At 36.3% G+C, this 16,756-nt stretch overlaps 1 protein-coding gene across 1 annotated transcript; it reads right to left on the bottom strand.

Annotated features, from left to right (window-relative positions):
• Positions 1 to 6,991: 6,991 nt before the first annotated feature.
• LOC132057932 (uncharacterized) lies at positions 6,992 to 9,018 on the bottom strand. The gene is made up of 2 exons (XM_059450512.1): positions 7,785 to 9,018; positions 6,992 to 7,434 (listed from the first exon to the last, which is right to left on the bottom strand). The coding sequence occupies exons 1-2, from the start codon at positions 9,016 to 9,018 to the stop codon at positions 6,992 to 6,994; spliced, it is 1,677 nt and encodes a 558-aa protein (XP_059306495.1).
• Between the last annotated feature and the right edge of the window lie 7,738 nt (positions 9,019 to 16,756).

The raw sequence follows: 16,756 nt of genomic DNA, 5'->3' as shown, positions 1-16,756 counted from the left end.
GCAAAATTTTAAGGCAAAAGGTGAAGTAAACCTAAAACTATTATAAACATATTTTGAAATTGTTATATATACAATTTACATCGGATTTGTATATTTCTAACATTACATGTAACTCGATACAAGAGTTTACATTGAACCATTAAACAAAAAAAATCTTTTTTTCGCTATTTTGTTTAAACTTTATGATACATGACGATGAGCTAAAATTGTTTAGGGGCAGGATGCGACTCAACAAGATGATGAATAAGCTAGCTGGAACAAATTGAATCGAATTATTATTAGTTAGATAAATAAATGTCACTTATATAGGAAGTGACCTTGATTCAGCATATATAAGTGTTCACTGTCTATTCAGCTTTATCCCTTATCTAAAGTGGTGATATGCTCCAACTTCCAATATGGTTAGTTCAAATTCAGAAGTCATTCTCATTGTCATTTCACTGGAAATCTTATCTTATCTCATCACTCAACAACAAATTTTACTTCATTGCAATGATGAGATAAACAAATAACAAGCAAAAACAGCCAGAATACACCCTTAACTACTTTTTCGGTATGGAAGTGCATAAGATCAATTTAGTCGTCATCTAATGCACTCAAAATACTACGGCTTTATCTCCGTCTGCTATATCTTTCTCCTATTTCATTTATAATTTTAAACCCCCTTTTTTCAATGAATATTATTCTCCTGTTTCTTTTGAAACATTTTCTTGGAGGATTTATTAGAAAAATGACTCAACAGCTGAAGAGTGGATTTGAAACGCGTAAAGAGGATGAAATAGCGCCAATTGCCTACTTTTCGATCTTGTCTTTGAAAAATAGTCATTGTCCTAGAGTTTCACTCCATGATAGTATTTCAAAGTAATAGGAATTCATCATCTACTATATGATTTTAACCTTATATTTACTGTAATGAAATGCAGCTAAGTGGACACAAACCGCCACAGGTGCTAAATCATCAGGAGGAGTGTTTGCACTTTGCATACAAGGAGAACTTTTAACCCTATTGATTTAGGTTTTTTTATTCGGAATTTATTTATAAATAAAATATTCATAAAATTATTTTCAATTGTCGAAACTTAAAATTAAAGTAACTATATGTGAATTTTACCCAATAAAAACTGTAGACTGGAAAATGGACCTAATAATTATATATATTGCCCAACTATGGCTAGGGTTGGAAGTCGTTAATTTCTTGATAATCGAGAAATTTCTAGCGTCAATTGTGCACGATTCAAAATTAGGAGGATAATGGCCTTCTTCTACTCTTTTTAACTTAAATATCAGACTTTCATTTGTATCACGGTTCGAACATGTAATATGTCTAATTCACACATCACCCATTACGGTTGGAAGCAACTAATTTCATCTCAGAAATGAAGATCAGTGTTAAACATAATTAAGCAAAGTCCACAAATTGATTATAACTCAAAAGAACGTTGACGGTGTAAATTGTGCCCAGGGGTTTGGTCATTAGGGATCTGGTCAGAGCAATTATCAACCACATTATCAGTAGCAATCAATTAAAAGATGACTATAGAAAAGAAATCATCACAAATTGGAGCACTTTTTACCTAACAAACTTTATTAAATTAGAGAATGACTTTTAAGTCGCAAATTTGCTTAGTGGGACATTTGGTTTTCCCCATAATTTATTTATTTGATGGAACACTGCTGTGTAGGACACTATCCTTTTAATTTATGTCAAGGTAAAGCAAAGCAGCAGGATAAATAAGTCATGTGATTTTACTTTTATTCTTAAAGTCCGATCAGACAAATAATTAAAACATGACTAATAAAAGTTAACTAATCATGGATTTGTTAATGTCATTAATTAAGGTGTTACTTTTCTCCTGGAAGCCTACATGCGAAAGAAGTACATGACATTCTAGTTTGTGACTATTTCTAAAGAAATTTTAAGACCGGTTTAATTGATTTAAATCGAACTTTATCAAACTGATTTGCTGATTTTCAATACAAAAGCTTTTGTATAAGATCTTTCACCCCAAAAACTAATCAAACTGATTGTCAGATTTTTCATCATAAAATTAGATGTCAGTAGATATAACTCTATAATCCTAGTGAATAGGGATTATTTTTATTGTTAAATAAATACTAAGAAGATACTAAATGCAACCCAATAATTACTATAACTATAAAGATATTAAATCATCCAATATATATGATTCAAAATTACAAAGACTAGATTGGTAAATATACTTAGCATAAAATTGGTTGCAACAAGAAGATGTTGACAAACTCGTTTGTTTGAGTACTGAATCACTGGATAATGTTGACAAACTCGAAAATATTCAAGAAGATGTACATATTTACAATTGACTTAATTGATTCACTGTTAAGTCTATTATTCATGTGAAATTTTACAAAATTTATGTATGTTTTGGTTTCTAAATAGTTGAGTTCCACGTCAATATCACAACAGTTGGTCGTGGTTAATAATGTAGATCTAGGTTTCATGATATGAATCGACTAGATGACAACCTTGTTTCTTTCTTTTTTAACTTGGTCCGCTATTTGTAAGTTGTAACCGTAATAATAGAGTGCGTGTTTGGATAAGTTTATAAATATTTTTTGGTTTATATATGCAGATGGTAAAAGTGTTGGTACAGGAAGCCCACATTAGACAGAGATGGCAGTCATACTTTCATAAACTTTTGAACGAAGAAGGGGACAGAGACATTGTGTTGGGAGATTTAGAGCACTCTAATAGGCGTCGCGACTTTGGATATTGTAGGAGTATAAAGGTTGAGGAGGTTAAGGGAGTTGTTCGTAGGATGCGCAGGGGAAGAGCGACCGGACCTGACGAGATTCCTGGGGAATTTTGGAAGAGTGCAAGCAGGGTGTAGGCTTCTGGAGTGGCCGATCAAGTTGTTTAATGTCATTTTCAAGACAACAAAGATGCCCGAAGAACGGAGGTGGAGTACAATGATTCCCTTGTACAAGAACAAGGCGACATTCAAAGCCGCAACAACTATAGAGGTACTGTTGCTAAGTCACACTGAAAGTGTGGGGAAAGGGTGGTGGAGATGAGGGTGAGGAGAGTGTGTCTATTTCGAGAGAACCAGCCGATTCATGTCGGGGCGCCGACTACGGTAGCAATTCATATCAGTAAGGAGATTGGGTGGGCAAGATAAGGAGCTGAAGAGGGACTTGCACATGGTATTCATCGGGACCTAGAAAAGGCTTACGACAAAGTGCCAAGAGAGGTCCTATGGAGATGCTTGGAGGCTAAAGGTGTACATGTGGTGTACATTAGATCGATAAAGGACATGTATGATGGAGCTAAGACCAGGTAAGGACGGTAAGAGGAGACCCGAGCACTTCTCGTTTCTCGATGGGGTTGCATCGTGACCGCCCTTAGCCCGTTTTATTCGCCTTGGTGATGGATGAATTGAAGCGACAAATACAAGGTGAGGTTCCTTGGTGCGTACGTTGTTCGCGGATGACATAGTCCCGATTGACGAGACTGCAACCGAGTTAACGATGTCGGGAGAGCCGGAGACGACACGTTGAGTCTAAAGGATTTAAATTGAGTAGGACCAAGACAGAATACTTGGAGTGCAGGTTCAGTGGCGTGCCGCATGAGGCTGACGAGAAAGTGAAGCTTGGTACCCAAGCCATTCAAAAGAAAGAAAGTTTCAAGTATCTTGGGTCTATTATACAGAGAGATGGGGGTATCGACGATGATGTTTCACATCGTATTGGTGCAGAGTGGATGAAATGGAGGCTCGCTCCGGAGTCTTTACAAGAAAGTGCCACCAAAACTTAAAGGCAAGTTCTACAAAGTGGTGGTTAGACCGACTTTATTGTACGGGGCGGAGTGTTGGCCAGTTAAGAACTTTCACGTTCCGAAGATGAAAGTCGCGGAAATGCGAATGCTGCGATAGAAGTGTGGGCACACTAGGAGGGATATAATTAGGAATAAAGATATCCGGGACAAGGTGGGAGTGACATCGGTGGAGGACAAGATGCGGGAAGCGAGGCTGAGATGGTTTGGGCGTGAAGAGAGAAACACGACGCTGCCCAAAGGCGAGGTGTGAGAGGTTGGCTATGGACGGTTTTAGGAGAGACGTAAGGGAGGCCGAAGAAGTATTGGGGAGAGGTGATTAGACAGACATGGCACAAGCCGGCACCGAGGACATGACCTTAGATAGGAGGTTATGGAGGACTCAGATTAGGATTGAAGGCTAGGTTGCTTATCCTTTCACCCTAGTAGTTGTAGTGTTGCTCATTTGTTTATTGCCATTTGATTTCTGCATTTGATTTCTGCTTATATTTGTTGGGCCTTTGTACTTTGATTATCTTATTTATCTATGGTAGCTAATGCTCCTTTCTTTCCGGACTGTTCTATCGTGACTTTCTCGCTTTTGTTATTCCTCGTTTTCATATTGTTTTTGATATGCTTGTCCCTATCCGATTTTTTGTCTTGTTTTCCTCTCTTGAGCTGAGGGTCTTTCACAAACAAATCGCCCTACCTTTCAAGGTGGGTTAGGTCTCGTACGCACACTTACCCTCCCAAGACCCCACATTGTGGGATTCTACTGGGCTTGTTGTTGTTGTTGTATATGTAGATGGTAAAAATTGAAAATGTTGATAAAAATCGTAAATTAATCTCTCCCAATTTATGATATCTTTATTTTTAAGTTCTTTTAATTTGATCAAGCCTTTTATTATTTTATCCCTAATATATTTTATCATCTCCCATATACTTTTTTCAATAAAACTTCTAAGTCCCAACTCTCTCTCCATTCCATTTTGGTGCTCGTCTTTTTTAATGTAAAATTATATATATATTAGAATAGTTTTAAAGATATTTCGGTCGTTATTAGCTGCTTAAAATTAGTTTTAATATTTTTATGTAAATATGTAATTATTTATTTATCAAATTAGTTTTAGCACTTAGAAGTATTTTTTAAGCACTTGATATTTATCAGTTATTTTTACCTAAACATGCTCATAATCCTCTTAGTCTCCTTGATTGTGTATAGTGAAAATTTCGCGATGTTTGATGGTTGTGTTGAAGCTTGTTACTATGACTAGCGAGACATTGTAGTATTAAATAATTTTGGACTTTTGGTATATGACTAGCGAGACATTGTAGTATTAAATAATTTTGTGTGCCTTTAAATAGATTTTTATGCATCATTATTAAAATTAATGGAATCATCTCTAACTTTTGTTAAAATGCTGAATTTGAACTAATATTGAAGAAATATGGTCAAAATATCGAGAGACCAAAAAGAGGTAGAGAGAGAATTTTTATTTCCCAAACTGAACAGAATCAATGAATGTGTTCTAGAAGGACCCAATGATCCTTATATATATATAATAGGCCTTGGACCCAGATACAAATAATCAAGGACTGGACTAACTAATTCAAAGTAAATGGGCTAACTAATACAATGTGGACTATCTATTACAGTGTACAATGAAATAAACTTCAGGTAGGATCCACTACTGCTGACTGTGTATTTTTTATACCATGTGGACTGCCATGTGTACTATGAACTCCAACACCCCTCCGCAAGTCGGAGGGGCCTTGCACACCCAACTTGAGCAGGATGGAATAGTGAGTAAGCTCTGTCAAAGGCTTGGTGAACACATCAGCCAATTGAGAACAAGTAGAAACATGAAACAGCTCAATTAAACCATCAAAGAAGTTTGGTGAGAATGAAGTGACAATCCACTTCAATATGCTTGGTGCGCTCGTGAAAAATAGGATTCTTAGAAATATGAATGGCAGCTTAGTTGTCACAAAAAACAGGAACAGGAACTGCAACATTCACACCAAAATCAGACAGTAAACGCAACAACCAAACCAATTCAAAGAACGACCTTACTCACTGATCTATATTCAGCTTCAGCAGATGATAAGGAGACAACAGGCTGTTTCTTGGCCTTCCAAGAAATTAAGGAACCACCTAACAAGATACGAAACCCAGTAACAGATCTGCAAGTATCAGGGCAAGCAGCCCAGTCATTATCACAATAAGCTGAGATAGAGAAAACAATGTCATTGTAGAAGAAAACACCAATATCAGAAGTACCCTTGAGGTACCTAAGGAGATGAATAACTGCTTTCATATGAGTGTGGGTGGGTTTTTGCAAATACTAACTCATATGTTGGACAAAGAAACGACAAATCAGGTCTGGTGTGTGTCAAAAAATTAAGCTTCCCCACCAAACTCCTATAAAATTCAGGGGAAGCAAATGTATCACCCATATCAGCCTTCAGTTTGATGGATAATTCAAGGGGACAAGCAACAGGATTGGTAATATTATAGTTGTACTCTTGGAAAAGATCCCTTATAACTTCTTCTGATGCAGTAGTAAACCAAAGGCAAAGGTAACAAACTTCAATCCCTAGGAAATAATTGAGAGTACCCAAATCCTTTATCTTAAACTGAGAGTCTAAAAATGATTTCAAAGCAGACAATTCTTCCAAATCATCACCAAAGAGGATGATATCGTCCACATAGACAGCAAGTAAAACAATTAGTGAAGGAGACTGCTTAATGAAAAGGGAGTGATCATTAGGAGAATGTGAATATCCCTTAGAGTGAAGGGCCTGAGAGAGTTCGGCATACCATTCCCTAGAAGCTTGGCTAAGACCATATAATGATTTTTGAAGAAGACACACAAGAGGTGCAGAACCATTAGAAGGGCAGTCAGTAGTCAAACCAGGAGGTGACTTCATATAGACTTCCTCATCCAAGTCACCATGCAAATGCATTATTGACATCAAGTTGGAAGAGAAACCAACCCTTTTTCATAGCTACAACAACCAAACACTTAATAGCAGTAAACTTGATGACAGAAGAGAAAGTTTCATTGAAATCCACCCCTTCAACCTGAGTATCACCTCTAACTACTAATATGGCCTTATACCTCTCTACTGAACCATCAATTTTGTATTTGATCTTATAAACCCACTTGCAACCAATGAGTTTCTTTCCATCAAGCAAAGGGACTATGGACCAAGTGTTATTGGACTGTAAAGCCTCAAACTCAGCCGCATGGCACCAGCTGGAATCAAGGCTGCCTGTTTGTAAAAATGAGGTTCCAAAACAGCAGGAGCATCTAAGTGACTAGTGCAAATTGAACTAGAGCTAGAGCCACAAAGTGAAGAAGGAAGATCACAATGAAATTTAGTAAGGTGAGATGGTAAAGTATGAGATTTGCTAGATCTCCTTAAAGGAGGAGGGTTGACACTAGTAGAAGAGGTAATATTAGGATCAGCAGGAAGAGGAACAGATGGTAGGACAGGTGAATCATGGTAGGAATATGGAGGGAAAGGGGCAGAATGAGGATGAAAGGTGGAAGGAAGAGAAGCAAAAGGAAAGTTGGATTCATGGAAGATGACATCTCTAGAAATCAAAATAAGTTTGGTCACTAAGTTGTAGAGTTTATAACCTTTTTAGAAGTAGGATAACCAATAAAGACACAAGGGTCAGCTCTAGGTTGAAACTTATCTGTATGGCATTTAGGAATAGTGGAGAAACACAAACAACCAAAAGTTTTTAAATGAGAATAAGAAGGGGGTTGCCCATGCAACAACTCAAAAGGTGTTTTTTTGTGCAGCAGTTTGGATAGGAATCTGTTAATGAGATAAGTGGTAGTAAGGACATAATCTCCCGAAAATCTTAAAGGCTATTTGGACTAGAACAACAGGGCCCTAGAGGTTTCTGATAAATGTATATGTTTCCTCTCCACTACACCATTTTGTTGTGGTGTGTGGAAACATGAGGTCTGGTGTAAAATGCCATGGTCAAGGAAAAATTGACTAGCTGAATTGCTAGAACCCAGCTCTAGGGCATTATCAGTTCTAATGGTCTGAATAGAAGCATGAAATTGGGTGTTGACCATAGCAATGAAAGGTTGAATTAAAGGAAAAGCATTGCTCTTGGACCCCATAAAGTGGCTCCAGGTTGCTTTAGTAAAATCATCAACAATGGTCAGAAAGTACTTATGTCCAGCATATATTAGAGTGCTATAAGGACCCCAGGTATCTACATAAATAAGTTGGAAAGGATTGGTGGTTTTAATGGAGCTATCAGGAAATGGTAGTCTAGACTGCCTAGCTAGAGGGCAAATGGAGCAAATATAGGACTGCTTAGATGAGAATCTACAGGGAAGTTGAGTAATGTCCTTCATCCTAACAAAAGGTACATGACCAAGTCTATTATGCCACAGAATCTCAGTTTTATTCATAGCAGATGAAGCATTACATTCAGGGTTAATTAAACTAGAAGGAACTGGAAAAGAAGAGTTACATTGAGAAGCAACATGTAAAGAAGAACTACTAGTATCACCAGATGAAGGAGCAGATGCTTGCAGAAGCTTATACAGACCATTTTGCAGCTTACCAATCTCTAGTGAAGAGGCCTGTATAATGCATGAGATTTTGGTAAACAATACAAAACAATCCAACTGACAGATAAGCTTAGAAACAGAAATGAGGTTGTATTGAAAATTAGGTATAAATAGAACATGATGCAGAGTAAGAGAAAGGAACTTGATTGATCCAGTAGAAGTTACTTTAACTTTGTATCCATTGGGAAGACTAACTAAATAAGGGATAACTAGAGGTTGAATATCAAAAAGTAATTCTAAATTGGATGTCATGTGGTCAGTGGCTCCAGAATCTATAATCCAAATACACTTGTCTACCTTAGTGATCATGCATGCACCATAAGAAATTTTGCCTATACAACTATCTATAGGAGGAACTATACCAGCAAAATGAGCAGAGGCCAAGAGGCTAGAGTGAGAATCTAATGACAGGTGGGCTGACTGCATCATATGCATAACTTGATCACACTGCTCTTTGCTCAAACCAGCAAGCATGGAAGCAAGATCATTAGGAACACCAGAGGGAGACTGAGCAACTTCAGGACCAGAAGTAGTGATTTCTGCATTAGCAACAACCTTCTTACCCTTAAAGTTGGTGAATTTGAAGTCAGGTGGGTAACCATGTACTCTGTAACACTTCTCCATCAAGTGTCCAGACCTCTTACAGTATTTGCAAAACAAAACGGACTTGTCTTGGTCAAAGTTAACTCTTGGATTGTATGGCTGCTTAACAAGGTTTGGATTGTAAGTTTGCCTAACAGGGTAAGAGTTATGTGTATTTGGGGTGGGTTGTTGTGTATAGATGCTCTTTAGTTGAGAAAAGCATGGAATGAAGAGGATTCGGGTGAAAAGTGAGTAGTAGAAGTCACTTGTCTTTGCCTCTCATCCTGAAGTAGAATGTGGTAGGCAGAGTCAAGAGAAGGAAAGAGTTGGAGCATGAGTAAATTACTTCTAACCCCAATGTAAGTGTCATTCAGTCCCACGAGGAATTAGTAAACCTTGTTTTCTTCATCTTCCTTTTGAAGCCCAGTTTAAGCAGAACATGTGCAAGTGTTGATGTGGTTAGTACACAGAAACTTAAGCTCATCCCACAATTTCTTTAATTTGTTGAAATATGAAGCAATGTCAAGGGACTATTGAGTGGTAAAGGCTAGTTCCTTTTTAAGCTCAAAAACCTTAGTTCCACTAGCAGATCCATATCTTGCACACAATTGAGTCCAAATACTTTCAACAATGTCTGAGTATTACACACTCTCACCAATATCTGGAGTCAAGGAACTAGTCATCCAAGATATGACCAAATTGTTGTATTCATCCCACTGCCTAACATGAGGAGTGTCATACCCTATTTTAACCAAGGTCAAAATAGTTTACAACATCCGGGTAATTCCAGGGTTATTTAAAGTTTAAGGAGTCGCCACCTAATTATTTACGGTGAATTAGGGCACCTAAGGTTAATGAAAGTAATTATCTAAAGTTGATTTTAAAAGTCTGCGAAACTTAAGATTCTAGGTAAGGGTTCAATTAACCTAGAGGGAAGGTATTAGGCATCCTCTAAGTTCCATTAACAATGATTAATCCGACCGGACTTATAATTAATTAGGCTAAATATAATATTCTAAGTGTTTGGAAAATAACCCATAAATTGTGCTAAAGTTTTAAAGTAAAATATAATGGTGTAATAATGTTATAAAAAATAAGACTTGTACAATATAACAATTTGTATGAAAAAGACTTTAAGTATTATTGAAGGTAGATTTGGGAGATGTAATAGTTTTCACGTAGGTAATAAGTTTAGCGAATTTGAAACTTAGATAAAATTGTATTACTATGACAATGCCAACTAAAATCTGATTTTATTATAAATATGATACAAAGGACATGAGTTTCTTTTTTTTGTTGACTTTATTTGATTATATTAGACTAAAAGTATGCATAGTTTGAATAAATCTTAAATAATGTTTATAAAGTATGCTTGGATTAGTATTTATATGTTAATGACACCTTGAAAGTTTTTAAGAGAATAAAAGTGAATCATGACTCTTTTAACTCAAAACATATATAGTCATGCTATTTCGGAAATTAATTGTTCTAATGAAAATACATATTGTAAACACCATAAATAGTTTAAACATAAACAGAAGAGAATGAAACTTGTGATAATAGTTATTGGTTTCCTCTTAAATTAGCTACCCGTCATTTTTAAAACTAATCACACTAAGCCCCTATAAATTCTCCTATGATTCATCTAAGTTAAGAGGCAACGTAAGATAAAGTAGTAGACAAAATAACACAAGTTGAATGCAATAAAATAAAATAGTGGCGCGAGAAATATAAATAAATAGATTCAGCCCATTTTGGACTGTTATGTCATGCACGCTGTTGGGCAACCCCAGAAGTCCTCTTTTAATAGCTGCGGACAGAGGAGGGGCTGACACGGAGGAGGTCATGTTGGGCTTTTAGCCCAACGCCAAGTGCGGAAGGAGATGACGAGTCGCTTGGACGCGTATGCGCGATGTCATGCATAAAAATGAAAAGAAAAGGAAATAGATTAGTGTATAATCAGAGAATAAGGTTAAACACACAACATATAAAACTCAAAGTAGACCAAAGAGGTTATTGCTTCAGTTAACCATGATACGTGCTTTGTGTATTTAAAAATCTACATACATTACTTTGAGGTAGTGCGAAACATATTCCAATTTGAACAATACTCAAACATAAAATCCAAAGATTAATCCCACAAAACTCTTTGAGTTATGGCATTTTAACATCTGCATAAAGTAAACTTCTGGAGCAAACAAAATCTAACTAAAAGCAACAATGAATTTCAAAGGAAGACTAATCTCATCACGGCTGATGTTTTAGAGTAGCTATGTACATCACAGGGGACAGAAACCAGTAACATGTTTAACTCAAAGCATAAGAATCAATAGATGAAGTCACGGCTTGACTTCATGTTCAGCAGCCACCAGTAACATGATAGCAATGGATAAACACAACAACTCGCGGCAAAGTTTCACCAATGAATGAGTAACAGCGAACCAATCAGGATACGTGCAAAGAACATGGCCCAAAAACAGCACATTTTAGCTCAAAAGAAGGCAGAAAAACAGCTCAAACAATGTAGGCTCGAACTATAACAGTGAACAGCCAAGCAATGCAACCTTGAATAATAAAATTTGCAGCCAAGAATATAGTATTTTGGACCAAAGAACTAATTATAGCGGAAAACAGGTTTCAAACCCAATAGCGGGTCTGGTAAACAGAGGGTCTTGTCCTAAGGTTAGCAATGCATTTTTACAGTAAAACCATTTTTGTTCCAACTTCATATCATTTAGAAAACCACTTCATTATTTAGGCACCATAAGTCAAAATGATTCTCAGTCGGGTCCAAAATTATCTAGGTTCGTGTCTAGATGGTCGAAGTTAACCTGCATTCTTTAATACACAACATGAAGACATATTGCATCAACTCCCTTCTAGCCAAAGGAAGTGACAAAACACAGAAGTTAAGACTTGACCAACTCTAATAAGACATATCTTTATGCAAAAACAAAACTACACTTTTCACTAGCACCTTTGAACCATTCACGATTACTAACTCATTCGGTCAATCCAGAACATTACATATTATCACAGTAAGGTATCGATAAAACAAATAGCAAGCTGCTCTTCAGTAAATGAGTGGTAAGGAATTGGGCTAATATCCACCTTGCAGCCAGATTTCAAAACAAGCCACACTTAAACCTCATTATACAATAACTAGATAATCAACACTAACGAAGCTGCCTATAAATCGTGCCTAACTGGAGCAGAACCCATATACAATACAGGCTCAGTATAGACAGATCTGGCCAGAATGACTCCTAAAGCATATTTTAACTAAACTAACGACCAAATCAGGTTTAATCAAAATGAAGTTTGGCTATGATGACACATGAGGCATAATGAAGTGAATGATGCTAAATTTGAACTAATATACGTAAATTAACTAGAAACTAACATATGAGCCCGTCTTAACTAATAAAACAAACTAACATAGGAAAAAACATGCTTGACTCAATTTAATCCAAACTAAGCATTTTCCTACACTTCCACGAACAGTGAAACAAGGCCCTTCAAAACTCATTTCATACACGACGATGAGTATACTAACATACATTAACCATTAAAGGCAAGTATAATTTCCTATTTCGCGACGTCGGACATAACTGCCCTTTTAGACGTCGAACAACGAATTTTGACACAATATCTAACTTCAAATCGGAAACATTACGAACACACAAACAAGGAATCCAAATATGCGTCGAAAGTCGAAATAAACTAAAATGGAAGGAGGGGATTACACTGACCTTGTTCAAGCGCAGTGAACTGGGGCTTCGAGTCTCGAATCTTCCTTCGAACGCGACGAAAGTAACTAAAGTTTAGCTCGGAAAATGGAAATAGAGTAATATATGGCTGTTTTAGACTGAGGCTGTGTTTCGACGATAATTTTCAATCCCAAACCTTGTATTTTTTAGAAATGTTTCTGATTTTAAAAAAAGAAAATCGAGACCCGACTAAAGAAACCTCCGCCTCCGCCCCCTTTTCTTCTTCGACATAAGATCGTATTTATAGGAAATAAGGGCTAGGGTTTGAGATTCTCGAGCGGGATTTTAACTCGGTTCAAAGTTTAGTCAACGGCTTTGCAGATCCGAACGTTAGGGCTTCAAATCACGTGATTTGATTCGGACCTTACTCAAAATGGCTAGACCCTTTTCTGATTTTTGAAGATTAACTTATTTGAAACCAAAAAAGAAACGGCTTTCTCTGTCAATCGACAGAGAACTCAGACGAAGCAGACCTGGAGACTCTTTTGTGGAGAAATGGAAAGATGCCTCTGTGAAGGTTAAAGGGAGGTCGGTATTTAGCTGAGAATGGATGAGAGAGAGAGGCGAGAGGAGAGAGAAAGGGAAAGAAGGGAGGCGTTGCACGAGAATGGAGTGGCAAAATCTGCCATTGTTGAAAGGAAGTCGAGGCTTTGCTGAAAATGGAGGAGGAAGAGGGAGGCGGCGTGAGAGATAGAGGAGAGAAATGAGAGGCTGCGTTTTTGTTTTTGTTCATTAGGTTTAGGAGGTGAAGAGGAAGGCTGGGCCGGGTCGGGTAGTTTTAGGAGTGGGCTGGACGAAAATTTATGCTGGGTAACATAAGGTAATGGGCTGGTCTGATCAAAAGGAAAATGGGCTTGCCAAATCGTTTTGGTCCGAAAATGTGACCTTTTTCTTCCTTCAATTAATTTATTCTTGGTTTTTAACTTAATATCTAGCACAATATATACTATGTAAAGATAAATGGTAATTAGTATGTGTAAAGTAGAATTAATTTAACGCGTACAAATCCTAAAATAAACGATGACGAACTACTTAAAAATTTGTAATAAAGTAATACTATTAATATTGATAGTAGAATAATGAAAATGAAAGTAATGATATTAATAGTAGTAGAAATAGTAGCGAAAATAAAATACTTAACTCGTTAATAACTTTGGAAGCCCGAAGAAATAAATTAGAATAAAGGAAGGACAAAATTGGGCGTCAACAAGGAGAATCCTCAGTTGGCCTTGGGCAAGACCCATCAATAAAGCCAATCTTGTTTCTAGCAGATATAGAGACTATCATATTTCTTTTCCAACCCCCAAAACCAGTCCCAGAGAAAGCAACTGGTACAAGAGCTATATCAGGAATATCATAAGAGGACAAGTACATAGGGTTGGTGTAATCTAGGGTTGTAGTGGAAGCTCCTGTTTGTGCACTAGTGTTTTCAGTCGAGTTACTAGTGTTCACCATCGTGGTAAATCGATACAAATGATTACAAAGTTATACAACAACAGTTCGAAGTCGAAAGGAGAACAACACTTCACAAAAACCAAATCGCGATGCAATAGTAGTCATCAATCACCATAATATGGAATAGTCGTCAACAATCACCACGATAAGCAAATCAATAGACTAAAACTACAGATTCACAAGGCGAATACCAGAAAATAGGCACAAATATCAGTATACCTAAAACACATGAGTAAGGAACGAAATTACCCGTCAAAATCCTTCGAAAACACTTGAGAATGAAGAATCACGGGATTACGGGCCACAAAACTGAAGAAATCTCACAAAACCACAAGGAAAATCAACAAATCGAACTCAAAATTCAAAACCCTAACTGTTTGATCTCAAAACCATAAATCTCAACGAAATTGCATCGGGGTAACATCGCTAGGTAGGATAACACACGGAGAACAAGAATTCCCGCTCTGATACCATGTTAAAATACGGAATTTGAACTAATATTGAAGAAATATGGTCAAAATATCTAGAGAGAAAGAAGAGCTAGAGAGAGAATTTTTATTTCCCAAACTGAACAGAATCAATGAATGTGTGAAGGACCCAATGGTCCTTATATATAATGGGCCTTGGACCCGGATACAAATAATCAAGGAATGGGCTGACTAATTAATTCAAAGTAAAGGCTAACTAATACAATGTGGACTATCTATTGACTATTACAATGTACAATGAAATAAACTTCAGGTAGGATCCACTACTGCTGACCGTGTATTTTTTATGCCATGTGTACTATGAACTCCAACAACTTTACTAAATTGGAAAATGTTTTAATTAAGTTGCTTATCAGCTTAGTAGGAACATTTTGGGTTCCCCTTAATTTCTTCTTTTGCTGGAATCCACTGCTGTAACTAGATATGATATCCAATCTTTGTATATATTTTAAGGTAAAGCACTAGTATAAGTCATGTGATTTTTCATTTTTTTTCTTGGTGAAGTTCTAGAGTTAATAGTTTAATTCATGTCTGAAAACTGGCAGATTTTTCTAATTAGGCTTAGACAATTAGATTCCTCTCCTAGTTGACCATATTAAATAATACGTTCTTCTAAAGTATACCGCATCTTATCCTTTTAACTTTGTTTAAAATAATCTCAATTTAGTAGGTTAATGCGGTTGATTTGATTGCATAACTGTTTGCTTTTAGGGTGAAAATGTTACTGATTAGTGAGACAAAAGGATATAAACTAGCTTAATAATTGAGTGGAAATCTTCAAGATCATGTACTTTAGCTCCATATATGAAGCTTTCAACTTTCTGACAACTGGTGTAAGAGAAATTATGAACCCCAATTAAAACTGTGACGAAAATATTGTGTTTTTCTTGGCTTCCTAGCTTTAGTTAAGTCATTTCTCATTCCGGTTTTAGGAAAATTTAAAAAATACTCCTTTTATTTATTTTATGTGATTTTATTTGACTGGACAAAAAAAACTTTTGAAGTTTTTCTTAAAAATTTTTCTTAAATATATCTTAAGGATAAAATGAAAAAAACTAAGTTAGATTATTTCCAAAATTAAAAACTATGAAAATATAACGGACAGAATGAAGAATAGGACCAGAGTATTTCCAAGACAAAGCTGAGATCTTTAACACAGTTTTCCTGTTGAAGATCCGAATTCACATCAGAAATCAGTGACATGAACACAAACGAAATCTTGAACTTCCAATAGAAACAAAAAGGATCACTTCTATTTTCAAAGCTGAGGTATAGAAGAATGTCTAGACATTCGTAACTTCAGATGTTCTTGCTCTCTTCTCAATTAATTAGAGAGAAAATGAGGGGGTAAGTGGGTGGTCAACGGAAAATCCACCTTTCAAGCAATTGGAACTGTGGGTGAATCTGCTATCTTTGGCTCAAACTACATATATTGTAAAAAAGATAACTTATTTATATTAAGTTTATACGATCTTTCTAATTTACTTGAGATTGATGCGCAGTAGTTATTTCATAATTTCGCCAGTAACTGTGAGTAGAGGCCTAGATGCTGTAATGGTAATCCGTTTTCACTTAAAATATTGGTGAAGCCAATTTAAAAAAAGAAAAAAAAAGGAAAGATGAATCACACTAGAAATTGGGGCTGCAAGCAAAATGCACAATGCATTATCAGTAAGCACTGGTATACATGCACTTTTTGTTGAATAATAGGAGTCCTGAATAATAAACCGGCTACAGAATCTTGATGACCTTTTTTAAACCTTTAAGAGAGCCAATTCTATAGAAAATGACAGTATCACAAATAAAACTTCTGTTACAAGCCAACCATTTGGCAATGACGAGGAAAAGGAAAATCCTCCACTATCTAACATTCATACTTTACAACCTTTGCTTGTCATATCAAGAATCAAATCCTTAAATATTCATGTCTAGTGACTGATTAAAAAGTGACATGTAACCTTCAAACCTTGGTTCATGCTATTGTAGTTGCTAATCCAAGTAGACTAGGATCGTTTGAATTGAGGACTAAGTTATTTCAGAATTATACTTCTGGTTTATAATCCTTGA

Source organism: Lycium ferocissimum, chromosome 5, assembly GCF_029784015.1.
Source record: "Lycium ferocissimum isolate CSIRO_LF1 chromosome 5, AGI_CSIRO_Lferr_CH_V1, whole genome shotgun sequence".
NCBI classification, from domain to species: Eukaryota; Viridiplantae; Streptophyta; class Magnoliopsida; order Solanales; family Solanaceae; genus Lycium; species Lycium ferocissimum.
The sequence above is the reverse complement of the archived record's forward strand: the minus strand, read 5'-3'. Positions and strand labels throughout refer to the sequence as shown.